This window comes from Anarrhichthys ocellatus, unplaced genomic scaffold, assembly GCF_004355925.1.
Source record: "Anarrhichthys ocellatus isolate YVR2014 unplaced genomic scaffold, GSC_Weel_1.0 scaffold11, whole genome shotgun sequence".
NCBI lineage: Eukaryota > Metazoa > Chordata > Actinopteri > Perciformes > Anarhichadidae > Anarrhichthys > Anarrhichthys ocellatus.
This window is the reverse complement of record NW_022280041.1, coordinates 11,388,086-11,414,579: the sequence shown is the minus strand read 5'-3', so window position 1 is coordinate 11,414,579 and position 26,494 is coordinate 11,388,086. Positions and strand designations below refer to the sequence as shown.

The 26,494-nt window shown below is 43.0% G+C and overlaps 1 protein-coding gene across 8 annotated transcripts in view; it reads right to left on the bottom strand.

Moving 5' to 3' along the window:
- The window catches only part of nrxn2b (neurexin 2b), a 620,971-nt gene that overhangs the window by 348,811 nt on the left and 245,666 nt on the right, over window positions 1-26,494 (bottom strand). For 6 of the 8 annotated variants that reach the window (XM_031850677.1, XM_031850671.1, XM_031850674.1 and 3 more), the window contains 2 exons: window positions 15,006-15,307; window positions 1,452-1,496 (listed from right to left, as the gene is read on the bottom strand). In XM_031850677.1, the coding sequence (XP_031706537.1) occupies window positions 1,452-1,496; window positions 15,006-15,307 (347 nt within the window). The remainder of the gene's footprint in view (window positions 1-1,451; window positions 1,497-15,005; window positions 15,308-26,494) is intronic. The other 2 variants (XM_031850673.1, XM_031850676.1) reach the window with 2 other exon arrangements.

Below are 26,494 nucleotides of genomic sequence, written 5' to 3'. Positions count from 1 at the left end.
AGTAAAAAAAAAAGTAAAAAAAATAAAACAGCAAGAGGGTGTGGCTAACATGTTTCATGGCCGTATTGATTAAAATAGGACAAATGATATATGTATGTATATATGTTAGCCATGATATATACATATACATATATTCTCAATCTGTATATAAAAATAACAGAACAAAATAAAATAAAAATAAGATCAGGAAGGGGTGTCCAAGTCTCTTCATGCAAGGGTTGAGGCCAGTAAAGTATAAGAAATATAAGTTAGTGTTAGTGTTAATGAGGGGTCGATCGCACACTCTTCAGATTTTCCCAGCCAGCTCCCGTTTTCTGCATCAATGGACAGACAGCTGCATTCATTCATTAAACAGTCCAGTGAAAGTAAGTAACACTCATCACAGCTTCTAAAAGCAGATCCCACCGAGGTCAGAGAGTCTTCATTTTCTACATGTCCGCAGTGTCCCCAGTCTGCAGCTTAATAAAAGCCCAATTGTCATTTCATTTTCAATCATGAGCTTTCATCGGTACTCCGGGTCTGATTTGCTGCACCCGAGATCAGGGGACTAATGCCACATTAAAGCACTTTATTAAGCATGCACATGTGCGAGCGGGAAAGGGTTCAGGTGCTGGTCTGGGAACAGCCCCATCTCGATCATAAATCAGCCTAAGGCCACTAATGGGATCAAACCCTCATTTGAGGCCTACTTTACAGTGAGGGCTTCGGCCATTAAATCAAGAGTTGTAAATACTCTCCATGACTCCATAAAGCACAGGACGGCAAGCCGAGATAACAGGTCACGATATAACAGGCTGAACAGGTCCAACTGGGTCCAACGTGACAAGATGGTCTCATCAGTGAAATTCCCCACGTTGTTAAACATGTTGAAGGAATTAATGAACAGACTGATTTTTGTTTTGTTTTACTTGCTCTCACTGGAGTTGCTCTAGTAAGCCATTCGTGTGCTTGGGAAATCTGCGGTGTACGGTCACTTCATAGGGTTCTTCAAGGGAAGATAAATCAGGAGGAAACAGGGATTAACAAAAAAAATAAAAAGGTACCTATTCAAACTTTACTCAATTGAGAAAATATATTGCATCATGATTCTTTATTTCTTCATACGGATAGTGTTTGAAGTAAAAAATATAAAATAATAAAAAGGGGCAGAAAATAAAAAAGCAACAAATAAAATTGTAAAATCTAAATTTGGGTAATTTCTATATATTTTTGGGCAGACCTCTTTGGATGAACACGATAATTCTTTTCAGGAAGGGGGGGGGGGCTGAATGGCAATAAAAAGCAAATACATATATATAGAGAGAGGGCTAAAAGAAAAACAGAGAGGTGGAGTTTTTCAGCTACCTTGGAATTGATGGCGGATTGTACTTTCAGTAAAGCAAACAGAATAGAAAGAGGTAACGGAAAACCCAGGGCAAACCAAAGTATAAGACAATTAGAATGATATCTACCATATAATGCAGTTTGTTTACCATAGCGTGTCCAATGCCTGCGTGCTTCAGGAGAAAACAGGGGGAGGAGAAAGAAAATAATAATAATGACAAACCTTAAACTCAAGAAAACACACCTCAACCCCCAAAAAAGTGGCAAAGAAAAAAGAAAAATTGCCTTTTGCAAAACCAGCTTTTCCTATTAATAACAAAAATGAATCTAATGTTAAAATACCATTAAAAAGAAAAAAATATTTTCCTATTGTTCATATATTAAAACATCCAAATAAAGAAATAAAGAAAGTAATTGTATAATTATTTTGTTTTAAAAGGGTCATCTACAAAATAAAAGAAAAGGAATAAAAGGATAACAATACATTTGTTAGTATGTAAGTCGCAAGTTAAGTAGAGAAAACAACAGATGGTTCACATTCCGTGAATGACACAGTGTTAGTTGTTGAAATCATAAAAGGTAAGGGAAAATAAAATTCACCAATGAAAATAATCAAATTGGAAGAATTCTGAAGATTGTTGTTAGTGAAAGAGACAAGAGTTAGCAAATCAACTTCCACAGAGGGGATTTGGCTAGTTGTGATGGGGATGTTTGTTTTGAGGCTGGGGAGGGGGGAGGGAAAAGTACATCAAGTGTTCACTCTGACAGGCTAATCTGGTCAGTGGGCTTGGCTGGCGGTGGGGATGTAGTCCATTTGAAAATGGCGTCCTTTAGTACTGGGCGAGGCCAATCGTGTCTTGATGACTTGAAAGGGTGCAATTCTCTAAGCAAAATGTCCCCAGGAAGTCATTAAGGGTCTAATGAGATATAAGCAGGGAAAAAATCCAAAATATATTATTGCATTGTGAAAATGGACAATTGTGGTAAAAACGACATTCCATTTTCAGTGATGTGAAATCATCAGGGGCATTTAGGGAAACAGAATTGAATTAGCATATTGGTAAGCATGAGAGGTGAGGATAGAGAAGGGCAGAGAGAAAGACAGAGGGGTCTCACTGAGGGTACCCGCAGCATCCTGACAGACAGAGAAATGGTTAATTAGGCACTCAAGTCATTTCCACAATAACGGCCAATGCCCATGTCCCTGGGGAGAGAAAAGCTAGCAAACTAGAACATGTCAATACATAAGGAACCATGTAACTCATCTCCAGCCTGTCACCTGTGCATTATGTCACTGTGGGTGGAGGAAAAATAGATTCGATCACGAAAACAGATCATGACTGTTTCTGATGTTTTTGTAATAATGCGCTTCTAACGAGCAAGTGACGTAATGTGAATCACAGCAGAGCTGACAGTGAGGAGTACAGTCCAGTTCAAAGAGGAGCTTCACTGTTAAATGTGCCGATGTGTTGATTCGTTCAGTGACGATTCATGACTCCTTTCCTGCAGAGAGTCTGACGGTAGCTTCTCACGTCCGGTTAGCTCTGACTATCAGCTCATGTCTGTCCATGTTACTGAGTGGTACTAGTGAGTCAGTCTTCCCATGTAGCAGCAGTGAGAGGGTAACCGATCTATCACTGAGATCTGCCTTGAGTTTCCCCTCAGGACGGAGGGAACATCTAGAGGACATCTTATATCTGGAGCTGAAAGTGTCAGCTACTGCCGGCGACCGCTTCCGACCCCAGCATTTGTGCAGAATCTATGCAGTCCCATTTATTGGGGATGGGGTACTACCCAATTGAAATCTCAATGTGTGACTCCGGCTGTTGAAAGAGATAGGATTTTACATTGAAGTTATGATAATGGTGCTGTTTAAATACAATAGCAACAAAGCTCTCAGTCAGGCAGTGGAGAAGTATATAAGCAGAGAGAAACTGTCACCACATTGTTTCATCTGCAAGCGAGTCCATAAGTCTGTCCCCACTACTGTGGGTGTCTGTGTGTGGGCTGGATTACTCTGTGTTTGTGCCATCTGTGTGGGTGTCTAAGTGGCAGCCATAAACAAAGTCCCCCCCCGATGGGGCTAACTGGTCAATCTGAAGTCTCATGCACGCCCACTGTCCTCGGGGGTCATGGTAAAGTGCCGTCCTCGGTCACCCACTCTGTCTAATGACTCCTCTTAATCCATTAATTAGGTGACTGTGATTCAAACGTGGCTGTGACTTTGTGTATCCACCCCACGCTGCACTAACATGTCTCTGGGTTTATAAAAACAACAACTGACACATCAAAGAGTGGATGTGATGTGAGGAAGCTGCGACGATTGGGAACCTGGTTTATTAAGTTAGACAAATGTGCTCTTACAAAAGGTGACAATGATTGTTTCCTCCACTCATTGAAAGACCGTCTGTGATTCGGGGGGGGGGGGGGGGGGGGTGCGACACTATTAAGTGTAACATTTGGAATTCAGCAAGTTTCAGATCCCTCGCAGGCGTTTGATGTCTGGATTTTTTTGAATTTATCGCTCTATCCGTTCTTTGACGGAGCAGCCCTGGGATGGTTGTGAAAAATTCATCCTTCAGAAAGTTGCTGATGATCTTTGAAATTACACGATAAAGTGTAGTCAGCGTGTGCAAAGCTGGGTGGTGGAAATGAAAGGAAGAGATTATATTTGGAGATCTGTGTGCATGTTATCTGCATAATACACTCTATAATGAGATACCTATGAGTCTTTTCTGTGAGTAAGCTGTACATGCATACAGGACAGGCAGGGTTTTTTGTGGTCTCCGTTAGGTCTCATGTTTTTGTGTCCAAGTGACTAATGGGGACAATAGTTTTGAAATTGGTCCAGTATTGAGGGAGAACACAGAGGAGAACACAGAAGCCACTGTGAAATCAGCTAAATAGTCAGCCATGACATTTGAAAGCCTTAAAGATTCCACTAACAATAACACTAAGCTACATTTTCTGTCACCGGCACTCCTCACTCCAAATCTAACTCACATTCAGCATGAGACTTCTTGTTAGATACAATAACAAACAGATCGCATCAAGTGAAAGGTCAAGGAACATATTGTATTTCTCTGTTATGTGCTTTACATAATGTTGACACCTATAAAACAACCGCATTCAGGATTCTGATGCAACTCCAGTGAATAAAGGAGAGGAGGAATGCAAGAGTATCAAAAATAGACCAGCTACTAATTTTAGTCTTACAGTCAATTTCCAACCAACAACCCACAGCATGCCTGGAGCCCCTGCTGTGACAGCACATCCCCCTCTCTGTAATTGACCCATGTGGGAAAAGGAAGGCTGTGAGTGCCGATGTTTGCTGATGGAGGATACAGCTCCCAGTCGTGTGAACAACCACAGGCCCAGACAAACAACTTTGTGTTGCGTCTGTCTCACGGGGCCCCCTGGGGCTAAGCAATCGTCATGTAATAAATACTGGGGGACGGGTTAGCAAAACGAGCTACCGCTGCTAACGCTGTCATTCACCGTCAGTGTTTGGTAGCCGCGCATTTCCGACAGGGGAAACGGTTGACATGACTCCTCCAACCTGTGCCGAGGACCTGCAGGATGCCAGCCACAGATGGCAAAGATGTAAGACGGTGCTTTTTGTTGAGTCGCTGATCTGTTACACACTTGTCACAGTGGACGCTACTGAACTGTGGCCACCAGTGAATAACTGAATAAATAGTTCATGACAAATGGACAGTGCAGCCGAGCCAAGATTTACAGTCCAGATAGATGTCTCCTTGTAAGGTAGAAAAGTCTGACTGATGACCATTCTCCTATACATGTGGGCCTTTAGAAATAAGTGATGAAACTGATATTGTGGAATAGTATTATGGGGTGGGAGGGGAGGATATAGGGGCGATTTGTCACCAGGTAGAAATTTCAGTCTGAATTAATGATTTAGAGACTCGTAAAAAATCTGTATGTGTTACCTGTGTAAGTATGAGCTCAGATTCTGTTGGCTGCGAGTGTGAGCAGCCTAATCACACTGTGCCATGGGCCTTGCCGGGTATTTATGCATGCGCGGTGTATTAGGCGTTCCTCTGCAACACAGACACTCGGCGAGTGACCCTGTCAGATGGAGGGGAACTGGGCTTCGATTCAAAACGGCTCTTTCAGGTACATTCGGTTCCGCGTTCATTCCAATCATCCGCCATTCACTCCTGTCTCCCTCTCTCTGGCTCCAAGTAATGGAAACTGGCAGACAGGCTTCAGGTGCAAATATAAATGTCACTGCAATTACGGCGGAGAGAAGTCTGCAAACAAACAGTGTGTGGGGGTGTGTGCTTCTGTATAGGTGTGTGTGTGTGGAGATTGCAGTAGAACATATTGTGTATTGCAGTGCAGATGGTCATAATTCTCTCTCCCTTTCTGTTGTGCTTCCCATCATCCTCACCTCCATTTCCCATCTCTGGCTGGCTGACTAACTCAATGACTCCCTCCTTGTCCTTTGTTTCCGTTTAGATTCCATCAGGATGAGTTCAATCGCAACCCACAAGTACAACTCTTATTTCAGTTTACAGTAAAGATTAAAAATAAACTAAGCTGAAGGAAATCATTTGACTGCTGATCATTTGCACATTGGGAAGCTGATTGCATTGGACTATTGTGTGGATGCACTTGGTCTGGCTTAGCTTAATGCTTGAATGTCCTTAGAATCACTAGCTGCTCTTTTTAAAACAAAATAAATGCAATACATATTTTCTTCAGACATATGGCTCATCTAACTAAACTAGCGATTGTTGTTTAGGAATTCATAAATCATGGGGGGGGAGATCAACGGCATAGTTAACTTTTATCCCCATCTCTTGAAAATACATTTGGATTCAGCTGTGAGCACACAGCTATAGCAGCTGAACATGAATATGCATGTTTTAGAGAGTAGCTCCAGCTAGCTCTTCTTAATTGTATATAGTTTGTAAAAAAAAAAAATGGTTACAGCTTGGCTAAAGAGTACAACACTTTCCCATTTGGATGTGAAAGTATGCCTTTGATGGTGGTGTTAACATTCACTGGTGCTATTTTACTGCAGGTTTTCAACACTGATACAGATGTCAATAAAATAAACTCACTGCTAGACTTTCTCCTCTCCTAAGTCTCCCCCTAAGACGTTCACCCTGCTGACTTGTTCCGTTCACTCCCGTTCTCTATTCCTTATTCTCGTACCTGCTTCTGTCTCACTGGCATTTTATTACCTGTTTGAATGTGCTAATGACACGGAGATTTGTTATCTGATTACAGGTCTCCCGGAAAGAGGGATGAATAAACATAAAAGTGCTGGAGCAGGTAGCGGCAAATGAGGCTGATGAGTGAGTGAGTGTGGGAATACGGGCAGATATGCTAATGCGGTGGCAATGTGATGCAAATGAGATTTTCTTTTCCCCTCAAATGCACAGAACCTCTCGGTGCTGGTGTCAAACAACCGGGGCCGGTGTTTCAGCACGAGGCGTTTGTAGTTTAAGCAATGTACAGACACGCTGCGCTCCAGGTGCTGACCTCTGATCAGCATAAGAAAAGAAGCACAGGGGAGGAAAAAAAGGAGCACATCCACTCACATGATGACTGCACCCCCAGCCTCCTCTGGGCTGGAGCACATTAGGACTACTTAAAATGTCACTGGCGGTAAACTGAGGAAGGATTACAGGGGTGTTAGCATGTCATTATGTACATCAAACAAATCCACTACCTCCGCCTGCCTACCATAGCAGTTCCTGTCGTAACCATACAAGTGGCCATTATGCTGACCTGAAAGAGACGCTTCCACGTGGATTGGTAGGATCGTGTGTGTGGCCACAACATGTAAGCCTAAGGTTCCAGAGTACATTAACTGGAGTGTCACAAATTAAGTTGGCATTTGTTGCTCAGTAGTTTCACCTTATTACTACAGACAAAGGCATGAGAGTTTCTAAATAAATCATTAAATAAAGTTAATCAGGACTTCTCAGACATTATTTTGTAAATAAAATCACAGAGTTTAACTGGGGGACTTGGAAATGGTTAATGCGACAACTGGAGTACTGCAGCCAGGGACGATTTACTGCCCAACAGCATAGCAGACACCGTTGCTAAGTGACACGTTGCTAGCTAGAATGGACGGGAGAGACGAATTGAAAATGAGAGAGAAAAAGGAGGGGAAGAGGAGCGGGAGAGGAATTGATTGGTTCCCTCTCAGGAACTCCGGCTGCCTCTTGGAGGGACGTGGGATGAGAGGGGAGGAAGAAGAGGGATGGTAATTGCAGCTGATCATGCCTCACAGAAATGGATGACAAATCTGAGCAAGTGAGAGAGGAGGAGATGGAAAGAAGGACAAGGAGGTGGGGAGCGTCCAGGCAACTGGTATTGATTGAAGGGGGAGGGTTGAGGTTCTCATTCGGTCGTCTCATATGGAATAGATGTGACTGCTTCCTCAACGTGACCTGCCACTTAAAACAGGATTCCTGAAAACGGTGATGTCTCAGTAACCGGATTACAACTGAATGCTACAGCACATTTAGATGTTTCTCATTGTCAAAAGGAACAATGCTTTTAGAAGCTCACACAGTGTGTAGAAGACGCCTAGAAATATTTAGCATATCAGCAAGTGGGCTGTGACTGTGTTTCATTTTCAAATGGTCTTTTTGTTCTAATCAAAGGTTTTTCATCCCTTTGCCTCTGCCTATTTCTCCATATAACAACCATATAGTAGTTGTGAGGGTGTATGCAGGCACCGCGTGAGGAGTGCTGTGTGTAGAATGTGAATATGTACAGTGAGCTAGCAGCAATTTCTATTATGGATGGCAGACACGCATGGAGGCTAGAAGACGTTTAGAATAGCATGTGGCGTGTTTGTGCACTCAACAGAATAACTATCTTTGCATTATTGCACTCTATCTCATGTCCTCTCGCTGCTTGTAAGGTTTGTGTGTGTGTTAAGTTGTACTATCCATTATTGACTGCGAGGGCTTGAGTCTCCACAATCACAAACAACCACAATGCAATGCCTGTGGATTCACTGGCAATGTTTGAAAGTTACGTGGACAGAGCAGTTACTCTTATAAAAGTTTTAAAAGTGGTATGCAACACATCAAAAACAGATACTTGTGCTACATAGGCAACCTTTTTTTTTCCTAGCAGGGGATTGCAGAAAAGCAAATATAAAGCTTTTCCTTTACAGGTTGAATCACTAGTGATTTAAATCAATCTTATATTTGCCTTTCTCAATAGATTAAGACTTTGTCGTCCCTGAATAAACACTAGATATACATTTTCTCAGTCAGTGGATTCTTAAATGGTTCATAGCGGTCGCTACTGTATAAGTAACAGATTATGATTCTCAACGTGACCTCTGCGGAACTCCATCCTGATGCAGATCAAAGCTGGCCTCATCCAACTGAACCGTGGGCCCGGAGCTGAACCTGTAGGCTGTGCATTCAGCACTAAGAGAGCGTGACAAAACTCTGTTTGATCCATTCATTGACCCAGTGGCTGCATCCAAGGTCCAATTATATGGAAAGGAAGTGTGAATGTGTGGGGGACTTAAAGAACATCAAGGTGGACATAAAGGGCGACAAAAGAAGGACAGATGATACGACGTTACTGGCCCAGCTCTGTGGATGTCGAATCGTCTGGTTGTAAAGTCACAATGGGGAATTAAAAGAAAGCTTGCTTTCTTAGTAGAGAACAAACTGCTGTCTCTCTTCATGGGCTCTCCCTATCCTCCCACTGCTCTGATATTCCTTTCGTCTCAGAGAACAGCACCACACTTCATTTGCCATTCTCTACTGTGCACCCGATCATCTGCTCGCTCTCTCTTCTTCTCCTGAACAAACACAAATACAGACATACAAGCGCACACTTCCTTCTCCCGACAGTGTGTGCCATGTTTCCTCTGACTGACTGCGGCCTCCTGTGAGACGCGAGTGCCTGTTAAGCGACGGGCCGTTGTAGTGTGAGGCTATTCAGATATTTCCAGTGATTGTAAACATGGAAATCTACTCAAACAGTACGTTAGTATGTAGATTACTGTATTCCTATATTTCCACTAAATCTAAAGTTTTCTATCCATCATTTATTTGGGCATTGCATTGCTAAAATATAAACAGTCCATGGAAAAAAACAGAACCATTCACGATATTATAGGGGTCGATCAAAGACCTTTACAAAAGCTAGACTATAGTCAACTACGGAGCAGCAGGGTGGAACACCCCCATCATGCATAGCAGGTGATTCTTTCACAAATGTTTTACTACATTATGGAGTAGCCATGGCTGCTGGAAACAGACTTTCACCAATCAATGGCACTGTGCATGCATGTATGCACGTCTAGGAGCACTTCTCCATTGACCATGTCGAAAGAAACTTTCTGGCTTACTGCTTCTGTATCCTCGTAACAGATCTGCACCAACAGAATTGAATCGATAGAAAACAAACTGAGTGCAGCTAATCATGTTACTTGGCCTGACTGGAGGGATATTAACCTCAATAGTAACTTCATATCAGCGTCTAATCATAACTAAGTTGGGATCCAAACACAGGACCGTTGCCCTGAATGCTGAATATGTGCCAGGAGAGGAAGCTGATGAACTAAGTCATCTCACTGCTGCCGATGTTGTCAGAAGCTGAATCTATTGTTTAAAAGGCAATGCATTAACCACCAAACATTCATCAAGTCCCACAGACCGCCAGCCTCTACCTGATCTGCACTTGATCTACTGCCACTCTGCAATGCACGCAAACCGATTGATTGTCTTTGAGTTACTGTAATGGCAGTAATGGGTAGGAACATAATAACGCAGGCGCCAGTCGTTTTAGTTTCTTCCCAAGGTATTGTCAATGGAACGGTCGCTGCTTTCTTTTCCTAGATGTTAAAGAAAGCTCACCTAATTCTGTCTGCCTATTTTATTCTGCACAAAGCTGACAAATTCATAGGTTTTGGGGAGAAAAGACGGCAAATATACACGTACAGAGAGTGGGCAAAGTGATCCCTGCCAGGAGAGGAGCAATGTGTGGAGTAGTCCATGTCTCAGCAGGTCGTCTGGAAAAATCTGAGTGTGATTTTAAAAAAGATCAGAAAATCAATACACGCAGAGTACACATTAGAGAAAGAGCAGTTGTTATTTAAACTATGCATTGTGCATGGATGGGCTTTCACTGCTAGAATTATGCTGACTACAGTGTTATTGCACACTTGATATTTGACCTATTTTCACATTGTCTATCTTGGTGCAGTGTATCGTATATATATATATATATCATTTCCCAAGACACTCGGGCAAGAAGGTTTCCATTTTTGTCCTTGCCCTTCTTCTGTCTGCTGTGTGCGTGTGTGTGTGTGTGAGAGATCCCAGAGGAGGCGAAAGGGCAGGGATGGTCACCAGTGCTGAAGTCTACAAGATGCCCGTGATGGTAGCTCATCATGCCAGGGAGAGCAGAAGGAGGAAGGGGGTGAGGGAGGGTTCCCTCGGTCCTTATGCCAACCAATATGCACATTGCAAGGGGTAGAACGGGTGGGGATGTGTGTGTGTGTGTGTTGGGGGGAGACTTGCACTGATGAGAGGTCAAGGCAAGTGTCCTTGCCTGCCTATCAACTGTAGTCTTCAGGGATTAGCCAAACACACACCACTTTCAACATGCACACTTGCAGTACAGCCAGATGCCACCAAGGGGAGCTCTGAATCTGTGATCATCTGTTAGGCATGGATCGTGCCCATTTCCCCCCCTTCTATCCTCTCTCTTGGCGGAGAGTCCCTATCACCTCACCTAATTCTGTCTGCCTATTTTATTCCGCACAAAGCTGACAAATTCATAGGTTTTGTGGAGAAAAGACGGCAAATATGCACGTACAGAGAGTGGGCGAGGGAGGCAGAGAGACTGGCTCTACTTATTTTGCTGCTTACTGATGCAGCCGTAGATATGCATGACCCATTAAGAACAGGAGACAGAGAGTGGATGAGACTTCGGAGACCACTGGGGCCGTACGATAACCTCAGCTGGAATCCAGCGCTTGTCTTGTAGACTGCAGGCTATTCGGAAGGCAAGATATCGTGTTAGCTCCAATGGGAAGAGGAGTGGAAATGAAGAATGTGGCTGCACTGTTTACATTTGCAGTCAATCAGATGATGTATTTAACAGTCTTCATAGCATCTAAACAACACCAAACGTGGTAGGTGGGACAAGACAAGTGCATGTTGATGGCTTATTTGCATGGCCACATACATGACCTGCAAAAACGATGTTAAAACAATTAAAAAGGGTAGATGTGTTCATCCCATAACTCATTCAAAGTGTCCTTGTTTGTTGAGTGATGTGAATATTTTTGGAAACTATACTGTATACAGGATACGGGCAAAATAAAAAGCTAAATACAGTCAAATTCAAATAAGCCGCCCTGCAACAGTGTCTGTGGTCAGTTCATCATGCTTCATTATTTGTTAGATGACCATGGAAGTGAAAATGTTTGTACTGGACAACATTACATTCTTCTTGGTATTTCATCAACCCGTTGTTATCTTTCAACAAAGCCCACTGACATAACACGCACAGTATATATCGTGTAAACTGTCACGTCGATCTCGTGGTTAAACTACTAACAGAGGATAATGGTGGTGTTCTTCAGCTTAATAATTATTATTTACTTTCGTCAGAAAGCGCAAGCCGACATGATTACGTCTAAATCCGTTGTACGGATGATAACTATTAATATAGAAATAGCCAATCTTCTCTCTGATGGCCTTGTCTACTTATGTAGGTCATATAGAGGCATCAGTATTACATTGAACAGATGGCATTACCAGTTTAAAGTTACTCATTGCTCATTGTAACTGTATGTTCAGAAATATTCAGTACTTGGATCATCGAGGATCATTCATCTGCGGATCTTGCTGTTGTTGGGGAAAATACTAATTTTTATAGTCCTTATGCCAACCAATATTGCAATGTGCATATTGGTTGGCATAAGGACCGAGGGAACCCTCCCTCACCCCCTTCCTCCTTCTGCTCTCCCTGGCATGATGAGCTACCATCACGGGCATCTTGTAGACTTAATTTTCAGGAATTGTTTTTTGTATTTGTTTTACCCCAATGATGAAAATAATTACACTGTCTGACATATTCTTCTGTTTCATTGATTTTTGTTAAACCCTGTAAAATATTCCTCAACTGGTAATACAAAATATTAGCTAATACGTACATTTTTGTTTACAACTATTGATCAATTAATATACATAAAACCAGAAAAAAACAATAGTCATTAAGTTATGTAAAAAAATCAGTTATTAAAGAGTTGTTCCACTTGTGAAAGAGGAACTCTGCTCAGTGCCATGATGCCTCCTGTGTCTAAATTAGTTTAGAAATGATGTGCCTTTATTTCACACATCTACTTGACCTCCACGCCAAATTCCATCCTCCTATGGCGAAAACTGTGGCTGTCAAAGGGTGGGGAATTTTCTCTGAGCCGACCGACCGCCAAGAGGTAAAGAGCTAAGAACAGATCCACATGCAGATTAAGGTTTTCCTACAGTGTTCCTCTGATGTGTTTAGCCGTGTGACTGCAGGCGTGTTCTACGAGACCTCGAAGAATGCAATCGCTCATTGATCAGCTGGGTATCAGCCCGGCAGTAAACACAGGGTCAGAGACGGTCGATGTGTCATCAATACTTTTGTCCTGGTGTCTCTCGGTGGGGCCGGTCCGGTGTAAATCTAGAGAGCTCTTTAACACTTAGGCCGCACGTTATGTCAATTACAGTGATCCACTGGGGATTCTAGCTGTTATGTGAGTTAATGGAGATCGCCTGGACGGCACGGTGTGGGCGGTTAGCTCGAAGTCATGGCATGGCCTGAGGAGGGGCGCTTGGTATCGGGTCAGCTACACTGACTTTTGCTGTCAATATCAAGAATAAGGTGAGATTATCTGAACGCTGCTACAGTAGATGTGCCTGCTAGTTTCAACAGCAACATGTGATGTGTACATTAAAATACTGTATAGGTATCATTTAGTAACAAGCAGTACAGGTATTGTTCCATATTGAATATAAATGAGAGAGTATATGATTTTGCCGGCAAAATCAGTTTTGCCAGCAGAATCACGCATTCTATTGTAAATACTGACAGACAGACGGACAGCACATATAAAGGTGGATGGACAGTGAGACGGGCAGATAACAGTAGAGTGTGTGTGTGTTTCGTACTTGTCTAATGGTCATTATGGTGCAGTTGGCGGTAGGTGGGTTGGCTCATGCTGTAAATCTTTAAAACCGTGTTGGCTTCCCAAACTCATTAAGCTAGTCTCACTCTGCTAATCACACGTCTCTACAGCGTAACATATTTTACACCCACGATGTGTATGTTTGTGTGTGTAGGTGTGGGTGTGTGTGTCTGAGACTCTGTGTGTGTCAGCGAGTGCTTGATCACTGGCCCTCATCCTACTGCATGTCCACTGCATGCAAATAAAACACCAGCTCCAGAAATACTGGACTAGTTCCATGTCAAAGTTACCACATTTAGAATTAATTGTAGCAGTGTTGCAATATGACATAAATTGCAGAGCCTGGTGGGCATGGAAATGTCTCCCTATAATTTAACAGCACTTAGTTCACATTAAGAATCCCTTTGCTCTCAACTTTTCCTTCTTCAGTGTCTCATAGAACTACAGTTTGATACGAGCGGCTGTCCAACCTCCCCCACCTTTCTGGGGATGTTTTTGCAGGCGCACACAAAGAAGTTGATTTCCCATCTCTGTGGTAATGCATTCAAATCAGGCTTTTTTTTTTTTTTTGTTTTTTGCATTCGGGCCCACTTACAATGCCCATTATTAGGTCTGACAAGCCATTCATTCCAATTACAATTACCAAAAAATAAAGTGAAGAAGTAAACACGGCAAGTGTAAGTGAAATTGATTGTAACTCACTGCTGGTAACTGTAACTGCCAATTGATGACCTGGTGCCTCCAGAGAGTGCACTGTATCTACATATACTTAGCTTGAAACTATAAAAAAAACAGAAAAACTAAGTAGAAGGAACAAGCACAGGGACAGGGCTCAGCATCCAGGTTGCTGGGGCTCTTTGGTTTTCCATTAGCTACGATTAAAGGTTTGTAAAGATGTGCTGGGTAATTTGTTCAGAAAGGGTTTAAGTGCATTGTCACCTTTGATGAATTAGGGCGCATTCCATTTGTGTAGCCGAGTACATTATGTGCATACATACTGAGCAGAGCACTTTCCTCACTTGCTCATTAATAACAGCACGAAACAGTGTCCTTGGTAACACCTTACATGTGCATGTTGTCTTTCATTGCATTATGATGTATATTAACTATAATCTCATCATGACTTGGGCTGTGTTGGGTTTTCACATGTCACCTTTGAGTGATCTTTGAATTTGAAGGTGAGATGGATCTTTGGTCATTTTAGAAGAAAAATATGAAGCCAAGAAAGACAGAAATAAAAACAGCACCAGCCTCCTGTTCAATGTCAACCTAGAAAAAAAAAGAAACTTCTGTTGAGGTGGGTAGCAAGCAACAGGAGAGGAGAGAAGCAAGGTGAGACAAACGCTCCATGTGTGCTCCGTGTGCAGAGAGCAAAGACCTAAAGATAGAGAGCCAAGTAAAGCAGCAGAGACAGAGTCGGTGGGTGGCAGACAGAGGCACCACTCCGACTGCGGTGGCCCTGGATTCCACGGGCAGTGTTTACCTGGCGCAGGTTGCGGGTGACGCGCACATCATGCCAGGCGTTGTCGTTGAACTTGCCGTTGACGGGCTCCACCAGGGCCTCGAACGCCCCCGAGCCCAGGTTGATGACCAGCCAGACCGCGCCGCTCTTCAGGGACAGGTTCACGTAGTCCGCCGATTTGCCGGTGTGCAGCATGAGGCCGTTGCGCTGCAGCGTGCGGAAGGACAGCGTGATCTCGTCGGTGCTGCTCTGGATGGGCGTCAGCGACAGGTCGTAGCAGAAGAACTCGTTGCCCTTGAAGGTGGCTACTGACTCTTCTTTACCTGGAGGAAAACAGAAAGCTTAGTTAAATCAATACTACATGAAGGCAGGATTATACCACTATGATGTCCGAACATATGCCAGGAGGGGAACTTGATTAAAGCCAGATTCTAGCTATTAAAAGCAAAGAAATACTGCCTCTGAGCAGCTTCACTCGTGGCCTCGCTCACTGCATCACTTCTCTGTGCAAGGATGGGTCAAATATTTGGAGATGAGACCGATGAGCTGGGGTTATTGATTCCAACGCTACAGCACTGATTGTTGCTGCACCTCTAATGCATAAAAGAAATGTTTTCATCATAGATACTTCACGGGGTAAAAATAGCATTTGTTCAGTTCACAAATAAATTAACAGCACATAATAGTCCGACACATAAAAGACCTTGGGTGTAGATTGATGCATCTGCTGTGAAAAAAAATAAGAGCGGTATGGGAGCATCGGAGAGTGGTGAGAGAGAATAATAGGAGGATGGCAAACAGAAAAGGTGTTGACAACTTTGCTAATGCCTGTCAGTCTGTCTGCAGCACATGGCCTCCTTCCACTGCGGGGAGCTTCGTTCACACGCTAGCAGTCAAAACAGCCAGTTTGTACAATGGACACATGTCAAACAGCAGCCTAACGGCAGCAGGGGAGGACGCAGTGTGCATCTGTCAGGAACTGAAGGAACACCTGCAGCTGTCACAACAGAAAGTACCGCTGCAACGGAACAGCGACACCTCAATCACAGAGCATGGACACTGAAGCCAGGGAGCATGAGATTAGCTTTTATCTAATTCTACATTTTATTTCTTTTGATTATAATTGTATTGTATTTGTTGTTTCTACCATTATATGCTTATTTTTAGGAACTTATGTCACTTGACATTTCCCTGATGGATCAATAGAGCTTCACCTTAACTATACATAATAATATGCTGATTACCTCAAATCATAAAATCAATGGTACAAATCAGCCGCTTATTTTGGGGGGAGGGCACAAACCACCACCAATAACGACGAGATCTCTCAACTCTTCCCCACTCAGCGGTTATACAAATCAACCGGTTTCCCAACATGAACTGTGATCTGAAGTGACGCCGCACTTCCCGTTTTCATTTGTCCCTCCTCACCTCTGTTCCCCTGGTGGGGCCATATTGGAGAATCGGCCTCAGGTAATGAGGTATAGGGCCGAAACAGGAAACAGGAGGCAAACTCAAACTGCCAAGAGGCCCCTGCATGGGTGGATCATCAAATCTAGTTTATCCTGAAGTTCCATTACAGCGAGATCGCTCCAAGACCTCGGTGCATTTCCCTGGGGAGAGAGGCTGGGGCTGGCCAGAGGGGGGTGGTTCGTTGGCAGACAGATTGAAAGCCAAATTTCATGAGCGAGCGAGTTCTCCACAGGAGCAATCTTAAGTGAGAGGACAAGAGTGGGGATGGATACTACTGTGTCCATGACATAGCTGCGATATATATATATACTGAGATATGACCACGGACAGTTCAACCTGTTGTAGCCTACATGAAGCAAAGTTGATTATTATTTCACGAAAACTAAGGCATGGAAGGCATGTGAAAAGGGAAGAACAGCTATAGAGTGACATGCTAACTGAAAATGAAAGGGGATGATTGAGCTCATTTTTAAACTAACTAGTTATTACATTTTTTTCATTCAATCAATATTTAGGCAGGTATTTCCCATTGAGATTGCAATATCTCCTTTCCAAGGGAGGGGCGGCCAAGATAGCAGCATTATAGTGCTGAAAAGAAAATATCTCATGTGCTGAGGGGAAAGAAATCGGATGCAGTGAGGGACGAATAACATCCAGACACAAAGAGCAACTTAAAAGAGCATTTTGTCTGAAATCGAAATTCAGAGTAACCTCAACTGAAGTGTGAATTGTCATCGGGGAAAAAAGGCATCAAAGGAGGAAGAGAAAGAGATGAAGGGTAAAAATGGCATGGAGGGAAAAACAAAAACAAAAGAAGCACATCCCCCAGGAGCAGCCTCCTGGCAGCGCCGGCGTTGCTGATATAGGAAGAACAAAAAGCGTGGCAAATGGACCACAGCAACCATTTTCAATTATGTATTAAGTTGGACGCTCTCCCAAAGTACGGGCTGTGTAACGGTAAGCAACAAACAGCTTGTGATTGCTTCCATGAGCTCAGCGAGATGGAGCCGCATGCAATGGAGAGACACCAAAAAAAAACAAAAAAACTTGCTTTTGTTTATGTCTGTTTAATGAATAGAAGGCTGAGCGGAGGAGATAAAGCTGGAGAGGGCCAGGGAGTGACAGGAAAGAACAAGGGGGGGGGGGGGGGGGGGGGGTCACTGTTGCAACAGTCACAACAATGCCCCTCTGTAAAATATTTTAAAATGAACGGTCATATGATTTGGGTTTTTGACTTCAGAGTCTATTGTCAAAACTATTCACAAGCCAGTAACACATCGCAGTGCTACCCAAAGACTGACACTGATCCATCTCGTTAAGAGTTAGTGATTCCCTGTATCTCCCGCATGCTCCAGGAAGTCACTGTTCCCCCTCCTCCCAGCGTCCCTGGAGACAGACGAGGATCACTTAAGCCTCAGATTTCAAAACACATAAACTAATATAAGGCGTGACTTCTCTGAGAACACTTCAGCTCTGTTGAATATGTGCTCGGAGTCGCTATGTATCCGTTTTTTTATCTTACATCCACTGAACGTCTCTATCTCATCCTCTCCCTCCCATGGTAGCACTTTTGTGATTACATGCACACACACACACACACACACACACACACACGGAGTAGCAGTATACGCTTTTCACTCAGATCAAACCTCTTTCCATAAAGCCCAAGAGCTGATGCTGTAGCCAGAGGTAAGACGAGAAACACAAGTATGCAGCAGAGACGTAAGTGCTGTCAAGGTCTCAATTAACCTCACAGAGGGCTCCGACTACATTACAGAAATGACTCATTTGAAATTTAGCAAGCCGTAATAATATCTTGATTATTATTTAAATATTGAGCTCAGCTAGTGTTTCATTTCATGGCGTTTGGCGGACGGCCCTTTAGTACTGGGTATTTTTAGGGGTCAAACGCTCTCCTCCCTGTGTCTAGACAAAGCATTCCAACCATAAATTGCCTCGTGACTAAGCAGATGTAATGAAGTGTTTATCACCTGCCCACATACCGTATATCCGCCAGCGGCCTTTTGTGACACTCTCACTTCAGGCTGCTTCTCCTACGCGCCACTGTCGCAAGTTCAGTGGCTTCAACAATGTGCCGATGGAAACACAAAAGACAGAAAGAACTGAACTAGAGAGGTGCACTTAGCAGAGTGTCTAAAAACACATTTAATTCAAACAAACGGCGATCAGCTCAAAGTCATCAAATAACAATCAATGACTATCCTGCCAACAACAAACTTAAACTAACCAAGCTGCCTGCTCACGTAGCAGCGATGTACTTAACATAGTGTGTACTGGTCGTTCTTTTAGCCAAACACACCGTCCGAGGCAATAAAAGAGTGGAAACTATTCCCCCCCCCCCCCCCATTGTGTCTGTGTCTGTGGCTGCAGAGCAGCGACTGAGAGATACTCAGTAGTGTGTGAACTGGTGGTTCCGTTAGCAGTTAGCTGAAAAACAATAAAAGCTGTGTTATCACTTGTGGGCCCTATTGGCCGAGGCCGGTTAAGAGTGGTGAGAGAGGAGTCAGCAGGCAGTCAATGGCAGTATAAAACAGCCAATGAAAGGTGTTTGTCACTCACTCACTTACTGATGCACGCACACACGACCAATTGCATAATCCTCCGAGCGGAGATCATAATGATTCTGCTGATACAGATAGTATTGTTGGAGCTTCTGCTTGCTGGGAAAGAAGAGGGTTTAAGCACCCGGTGGTACTGTAAGCACATCTCTTTCTGAAATATCTTAACAATAGACCCCTACCAGCTCTTCAATTGCTGCTCTCTAGCTGACATCTGATGTCTCAGGAAGACAAAATGATGTTTCAACCCAGGCATCAGAATAATTTCACACCCGATTTCCACTCCCATGTCTGATCTGACATGCCTCCATATTTGTCACATCAGGCACCTAAGCATCTGATGACTGATATTGTCAATGGGCACGCCCCTTCATACCCATCTGAGCTCCTTGACCCTTATATTCCTACTGTGCTCTTTGCTCTCACATTACAGGGCTCCTGTCTGTCCCCAGATTTAAAAAGAAGACAACAGGCTAAAGGACTTTTCCCCATTGTGGCCCTGTCCTCTGGAGTAACCGGTCTGCAGATATCAGACAGTTTGACTCTGTTAAGGCCTTTAAATCAAAACTTCCTCGGGCCTTAAGCCTAGTAATTATAGACAATGGTTGTCCTGCCGGAGAGAATATTGTAAACTTTCTGAAAAACACTGCTTCTTTCTAACCTTCACAGCTGTGTGGCTCTCTCTCCCTCTCCTCTCCTTTCACTCTAGCTTCTCTGTGGCGGACCATTAGCCGTCCTGGGACTTCTCTCCCCTGACTGTCCGTGCCTCATTCATCCTCCTGGAGATTGAGCATCTCCCCTTGTGTCCAATCTGTTTGCCGATACCTGTCGTTCTCCCCCCCCCTGCTTTTATCCGCTACACAAAATAGATTCAATAACCTCAACCGCCACTGCCACCTCTGTCACAACCATGCTATCAGCAATAGCTAAGCACTCTGCTGCAGTCGTCGTGTCAAGCAGCTTGCACTCTGCGACCCGTGGCCGTCATTGTTCTGAAGTGAGTAGAATCAATGCCATCAACTTGGACTATCACACACTCCAACCCACACACACACACACACACACACTGTACTGTACCCATATAGTCCTACTATGGCTTCACTTGAGAGCCACAAGACAAGTATGAGTGTCAGGATGTGTAAACAGGTCCACTATCTAACTTGCCTGCAACAGCAACAGTATGAATTACAATCTATTGATACTAAAATCAAGTGTCTCCACTCTGGAAAAAACACAGCATTACAACTGGTGATATAATGCCAGGAGAACACAAATACAATCTGTGTTTGTCAACGTGGCCCCGCAAGTGCCATTGTAGGCTGTTCTTTGGTTGGATATTACAGTAATAAAAGCGCAGTGCAGCATGTGTTATTAAATTGGATTCAGCTCAGACTGAGAGAGAGCAGGTTTAATAAGATGAGCTGCATGAATAGCTCCATCCAAAGTTGTGTGGAGCATTTGTCAACGCATAATGAACCTTAACATACTGCTCTTAGGCCGATTGGATTACATATTGGGAATAATTAGGTAGTTTTAGGAGAATTAAAAAAGAGATAATGGAATAAGACAAGTGTGCGTGCAAGTGAAAACATCCAAAATACAGATGACCGCATGCTGGCAAATCCACTCAACACATCACATTACCTCGCTGCTCTTACTTACACACACACACACGCACGCACGCACACGCATATACAGTCACCCTCTATTAGCTTCCGACGAGAACCATCCACCCCGCAAAGAGGGTATCAGACAGCTTTAGAGGAACGATTCAGCAGTGAGATGTGAGAGAGCGGTGGGAAATGTGTGGAGCATATGAAAGCTTTGATGCTGCTTCATGAATCAAACAGGCCTGCTGGGTCCACAGACACCGGCTAGTGTCCTGCGCTAGCTCCGGGGCACATGCAAAGGCGTGCAACTACACACCACGTAAGTAAATAGATACATAGGAATATACCAGCTTAACGCCTAGGCATTGATGAAGAGCTCTGGCACACTTACAACACATCTCTCTCATATCCGCATTAGCAAGAATGAAAGAAGACAGTCACCAGAAAGAGAAGAAGAGAGGATGAGGCAATGCAGACATTTAAAAAGTAGGGCGAGTTCCAGAGTCAGAGGGTGATGGGGTGCAGACAAACTGCTGAGGTGAGACGATTGATCGATTGCTTAGATCTCCGTGCCCCCTGCCAGCTTTATGTTCCACTCGTCATGGATTTTATCTGCTTTAGTCTCCTTCACACATAAATCTGAAGCATCAGCCTCGCTTAACAAAAACAAACGTGCTGTTCTAAACTCGGATAAAAGCCAAAGATTTACTCCCTTGGCGACAACCAGTCTCTTAATCCCTGCTGTTCATTGGGCAGATTCTATGAAAATGTTTGAAGGTGATTTCCTCCAGTTGGTCATCTTTTATGTTTGCCCCAGCACAGTGAACCGAGTACGTACTGCTCATCAAACCTTTATGAACCGACTCCACAAATGACTTGATGTTATAAGATTTCAGTCCAGAGCAAATCGATTCACTGCTGTTCACTCTTTAAATGTTTACTATATATTACAGTTAGTATGACCTAACAGTCTTCCAATCAACTTACAGGTGACTGACTTGTTTTCCTGTGGCTCAGCTGTATGTCTTACCCTGTACACTTTAGGCTTGTTGAGGAAATGCTGCATGAGACAATCAACTTCCTTTAGTATAATCATGATTAACAGAAACGATGGTTATTAACTGGAACAGAAAGTAAAGGATATTGTAGCACCAGCATGGAGTTAAACATGTTTGTCATAAAATGATGTATAATATCATGTAAGTAGGTATGTAGTAGTCATAGGCATATAACAATTTATAATGACCATTAATAAATGCATGATTGAGAGTTACTATAACTTTAGCATTAAGAAACGATGAAATGATAATTAATGAGGATAACTGCTTTAATTGTTAGCGAAGATGTACCGCATGTTTTGTAAACATTTAGGAAATCCTTCATAAAACATAAATAAATATTATGGACGAAATATTTGTATCACTTTCTTAATGGCTATTAATAGGTTTGCTAACCATCAATGGTTAGCACTTTATAAAGTCACATCTGAGAAGTCTAATACCTAAAATGGTTCATAAATTCTTTGTAAATCATATATAAACATGATTTAGATACATTAGTTAAAAAGTTCTGTTTCTTTAATACATGTCTGATGATTTGTAGCAAATATGTAGTATAGTAGACAAAATGTAATTGTTTACTAACATATTCAGAATGTCACAGTCTCTTATTAGATATGATACAATTTATACACAAACAATAAACAAACTTAAGATAAAATATATTATAGAAATACTAATAATAAGTTAACATGATTAATGATCTTATTTTTAGTTACTTAAGTTTAATTATCAATATACCATTTATTAATGATGGTTATTATAAAGTGTTACCCACAGTATTAATATAGTTCATTGTGTCCAGACCTGACTCTGACCCTGATCCAGTAGAATGCACTGGTGATGTGTTGATACGTGTATGGATCTTGTGGAGCCTTTGACACGATGCTGCAATAGAAGCTGAAATAGCATTGTTCCCACCACCAGCCCTCAGTGCTCTCCTTTCTCTGCAGAGCTGCTGATTACTGTAGGTATCGACTCAAGGACTGATTGCAATCCTGTAATGAAGGACCTATAAATTGCATTCTGCCTATAGCTAATTAGCTGGAGGCCAAAATTCTTGCTTGAACTAACCACCATCCCCCTCCCCTTCGTAAGAGATGCTTGTTGAGCCATAGTGAATGTGGTATCACGCCATCCACAATGCTGCTTTTTGTTCTAGGGAAAGCAGCCAAAAGAGCCGGATTGTCAATATGAAATGACCTGTCCACAGTGAGGTAACGTATGAGAACATTATGTTACCTATTGAGCCTTACAGATTCTGAGTGAGCCAGGATTTGGAAGGATAGAGGCCCACACTCCCTGGGTATGAGGTAGGTGGATAAAGAGCTACATGATGAGTAGTGCGCTCGGAAATTAGAGAGTATTTGTCAAAATCTAGCTCAATATTAACTAATCTGAGATAAAACCCATAAAAAAAGTTAGATATATAAATTCAAATTATCTTACTAATTATATCGGTTATTTCCACACTGTACTGTAGAATTTACCGCAGGAATTAGCATCCGTCTTTCTAATCGCTCACTTAACTTTATTGGTAAAATCTATGTCTACAAGGTGTCCATGGACTGTTCTAATCCTTAGCTAAGTGTGCAGGTGGGGGGGGGGGTGTATTTTAGGAGCCCTTGGCATGAAGAGACTTGCTTCGATTATTTTTTGCCCCTCCACCTTTAGATGTAGCTGCAGGTCACATTTTAAGAGCACACGCTTGGTGTTAATTTAATCCCCTGTGCCGTCGCTTTGATTGACAGGATTTGAAGGTCGCTGGAGGAGCGCGCAGGTGGCAAAGGGAAGCGGAAAGTAAATTGTTCCATAGAGCTGTTGGGAACAGTGTCGAGCGTGATTTGCATACTAAATCTGTTCTCCACTGGTAGACTGGGTCACATAACCCTGACATGATGCTGAAAACAAGGTGCATCTCGAGTTGGCCTGTGTCAGCATTGTGTGTTTAAGGAGCAAGGTGGCACTCCGGTTTGACCTTTTTGTCCCCCTCACTCATCGTCACGTTTATGTCCAGGATTTTCATGAGGCGGTTTTGCCTGTCCTCCGTCTCTCACACGCTTGTTCTTCAGGGTAATTCTAGGTGGTAAATGATGACACTTAATGGGGATAACACGACTGTCGCCTTGGAAACAATCCATTTTGTAACCGCAATATCAGACACCGTGTCTGCAGCCTCCTGACTCGACTCCACCTCTTGTCTGTATCTCTGATTTGCACTCTTTCTTCGTCTCTCTGCTTGTTCACTGCCTCTCGGTCGTTTCTCTTCCCTCCTACTGTGGGTGCCTGGCAGGTGACTATTATCAGCGTGGACGGCTGCTCAGTCTCCGGGCTCAACGGGGACACAAAGAAAATGTCAAGTAAACTGACACTAACGATGGGCCTGTGTGCTCCTGAATGGCGGGTTCCTTAGTCAACTGACTGCAAGACATAATCGGCCCTATTACCACGACCCCCTCCCCCCATCATCAAGTTGCACTTACCCACACACCTTCTTCATTGTACTGCATTGGAGAGTGCCATTGTATGTAATATGAGACTTATTTCTGAGATACCTTCCCCACTCAAAGTTCGGATAGGGGCAAAGGGGGGGAGCCTTTTCAGAGTATTGCCTGTTGGCAGTACTTATTTACCACAGCTCCACTGTTCTAGAGAAGAACAAGAAAACAACTTACTTCCAGGATTGCATGTACACTTCCTATTTCACATAGATGGCGGGCCATTCTCTGCTACAACGATCAGGCTAATGTCCATATATTTCACCACATTAACATGAAAGAGGCCATGTGAAATACAGAGCTATGGATTTTTCTCTTCCTATGGCTCCAGTGAGCATTGGTTGGACTTGGATCATTAACTCTATATTGAACTGTAGTGGAAATATCTCAGGGAAGACACAAAACCATTTGAATATAAGCACAAAGACACATTCAAGTATAGCAATCACAGGCGTATATGGTCTGCATTCCAACATATAAAATAGATCTTAAAAAGAGATTATAGTTGTATTAAAGAGTAAACTAACTGCCAAAAGAGAAAGATACATACACGTTTAATGAAAAGCAAGAGCACAATTCATCACAGACTACTGTCAATAAAGCAGAGAGAAAATGAGAAACAACGTGCTGCATATTTGGAAGGTTGCCTGATGTTTTATGTGGGTTCTTATAATTGTATGAGAATACTTGGCAATTTGCCTGAAAAACTATTCATCGTAAAATCCTTTACTTAATATGTTAATGCCATCGCCTGCTGTAAAGTAGAGTAGTGTAGCAGTTTAGTGTGTGTGTGTGCATGCCCATCGTCATATTAAAGCTAACAAGTGTTGCAGCACTGAGTTGGCCTCTACTTCGGTGAAAAAGAAAGAGAACATTCTAGACAAACAAAGTCTGGTTTCTTCACTGGGGTGATTAGTTATCGGTGCGTTTTATGAGAGAACTTTTCTACTCCCCTCCAGTGATGCCTTTGAAATTCTTTCTCCACACGGAAAAGTGTTAAGTTCTCACAAGTGATACCCCCCGCACGGCCGTGCATTCCAACCAACACAATTGATCCTTCGCTAAGTCCCGCCCCCCCACTGCTACTCAGTCAAGCTGTCAGAGCTACCATGGAGCCAAAACTGTCACTAACTGCACTCCTTGAAGAAATACAATCTAAAGAACATAAAAGCGATTTCAGATAGAAGCAGCCAGTCTAGAATATGCGTTTGAAGTGTGTATCAAGGGTGTCAAACGGATTCAGCGGAGAAAACAGGTTTAATGGATAAAGATAGAAGCTGAAGCCTATAGAGATCACAGTGTAAAACTGAACCACCACATCACCTGGAGATCAAGACAGAAGACAATGAAATGAAGGAACAACCAAGCCGGGTTGGTGTTTATTCACTGTTACAATCATTAAAAAGCTGAATGTGTCTGTCAGTATACCTTCAGTAGCCAATAGCATACAAACGCTGACTCTAGTAAATGTTGTGCTAACATACTCTGCTAATGTTAGCTGCACAAGCTTTTATGTAAAAATGTTTTTTAGAAATGTATAATTCTTTCCAACCTCTCTGAGTAACGAGTATCACCATTATACAATGTTTAACCATAACCAGCTCCAAATACACAAAACCAGACTGAAAATAAAGACGATCTGAAACGACTTCATGAGAGTCTATGGAGCAGAGGCGGAGAGACGTCAGACCGCGGTCTATGCTACGCTATGATTGGCCAGTCTCAATAAGGAATAGTATGCACCTCTCATGCAGTGCTTGGATACTATTCACTACTCCGTCTGTGAAGTCCATCACTGGCAGGTGAAAAGAAGAGGCTGGCAACACAGTGTTTGCAGTAACAGAGACTACAGGTGTAAAGACAAGTATTAAGTGTGAGAAAACTGTAGTAACACAGTAGTAACTATGAAGAAGTTGCATGAGTAAGACTGAAAGCTTTGGGAAAAACACACACACACACACACACATGCACACACGCACACACACGAACACATAAACAAGTTCAGGTCAAATTGGGGTGAATGCCAATGTTGAGAGAGACTATAACTAATGTGTGTTGAACCACCAATCAGGATTTCAGCCAACTGAAGAAGAGCTTTAATGAGCGAAACTTCCTGCTAAAGGCGTTTGACCTCTTGAACCTGGAAGAGCTGCCCACAGAGGAGCTGTAACACATGGCTCTTTACAGACGAGCAGAGTTTGGTACGAGGCAATGAAAGGAGGATTTGACATTGTGCATGTGACAACTTTTAAACTATTAAACAAATAAGGGTCATGTCAACAACAGCATTCT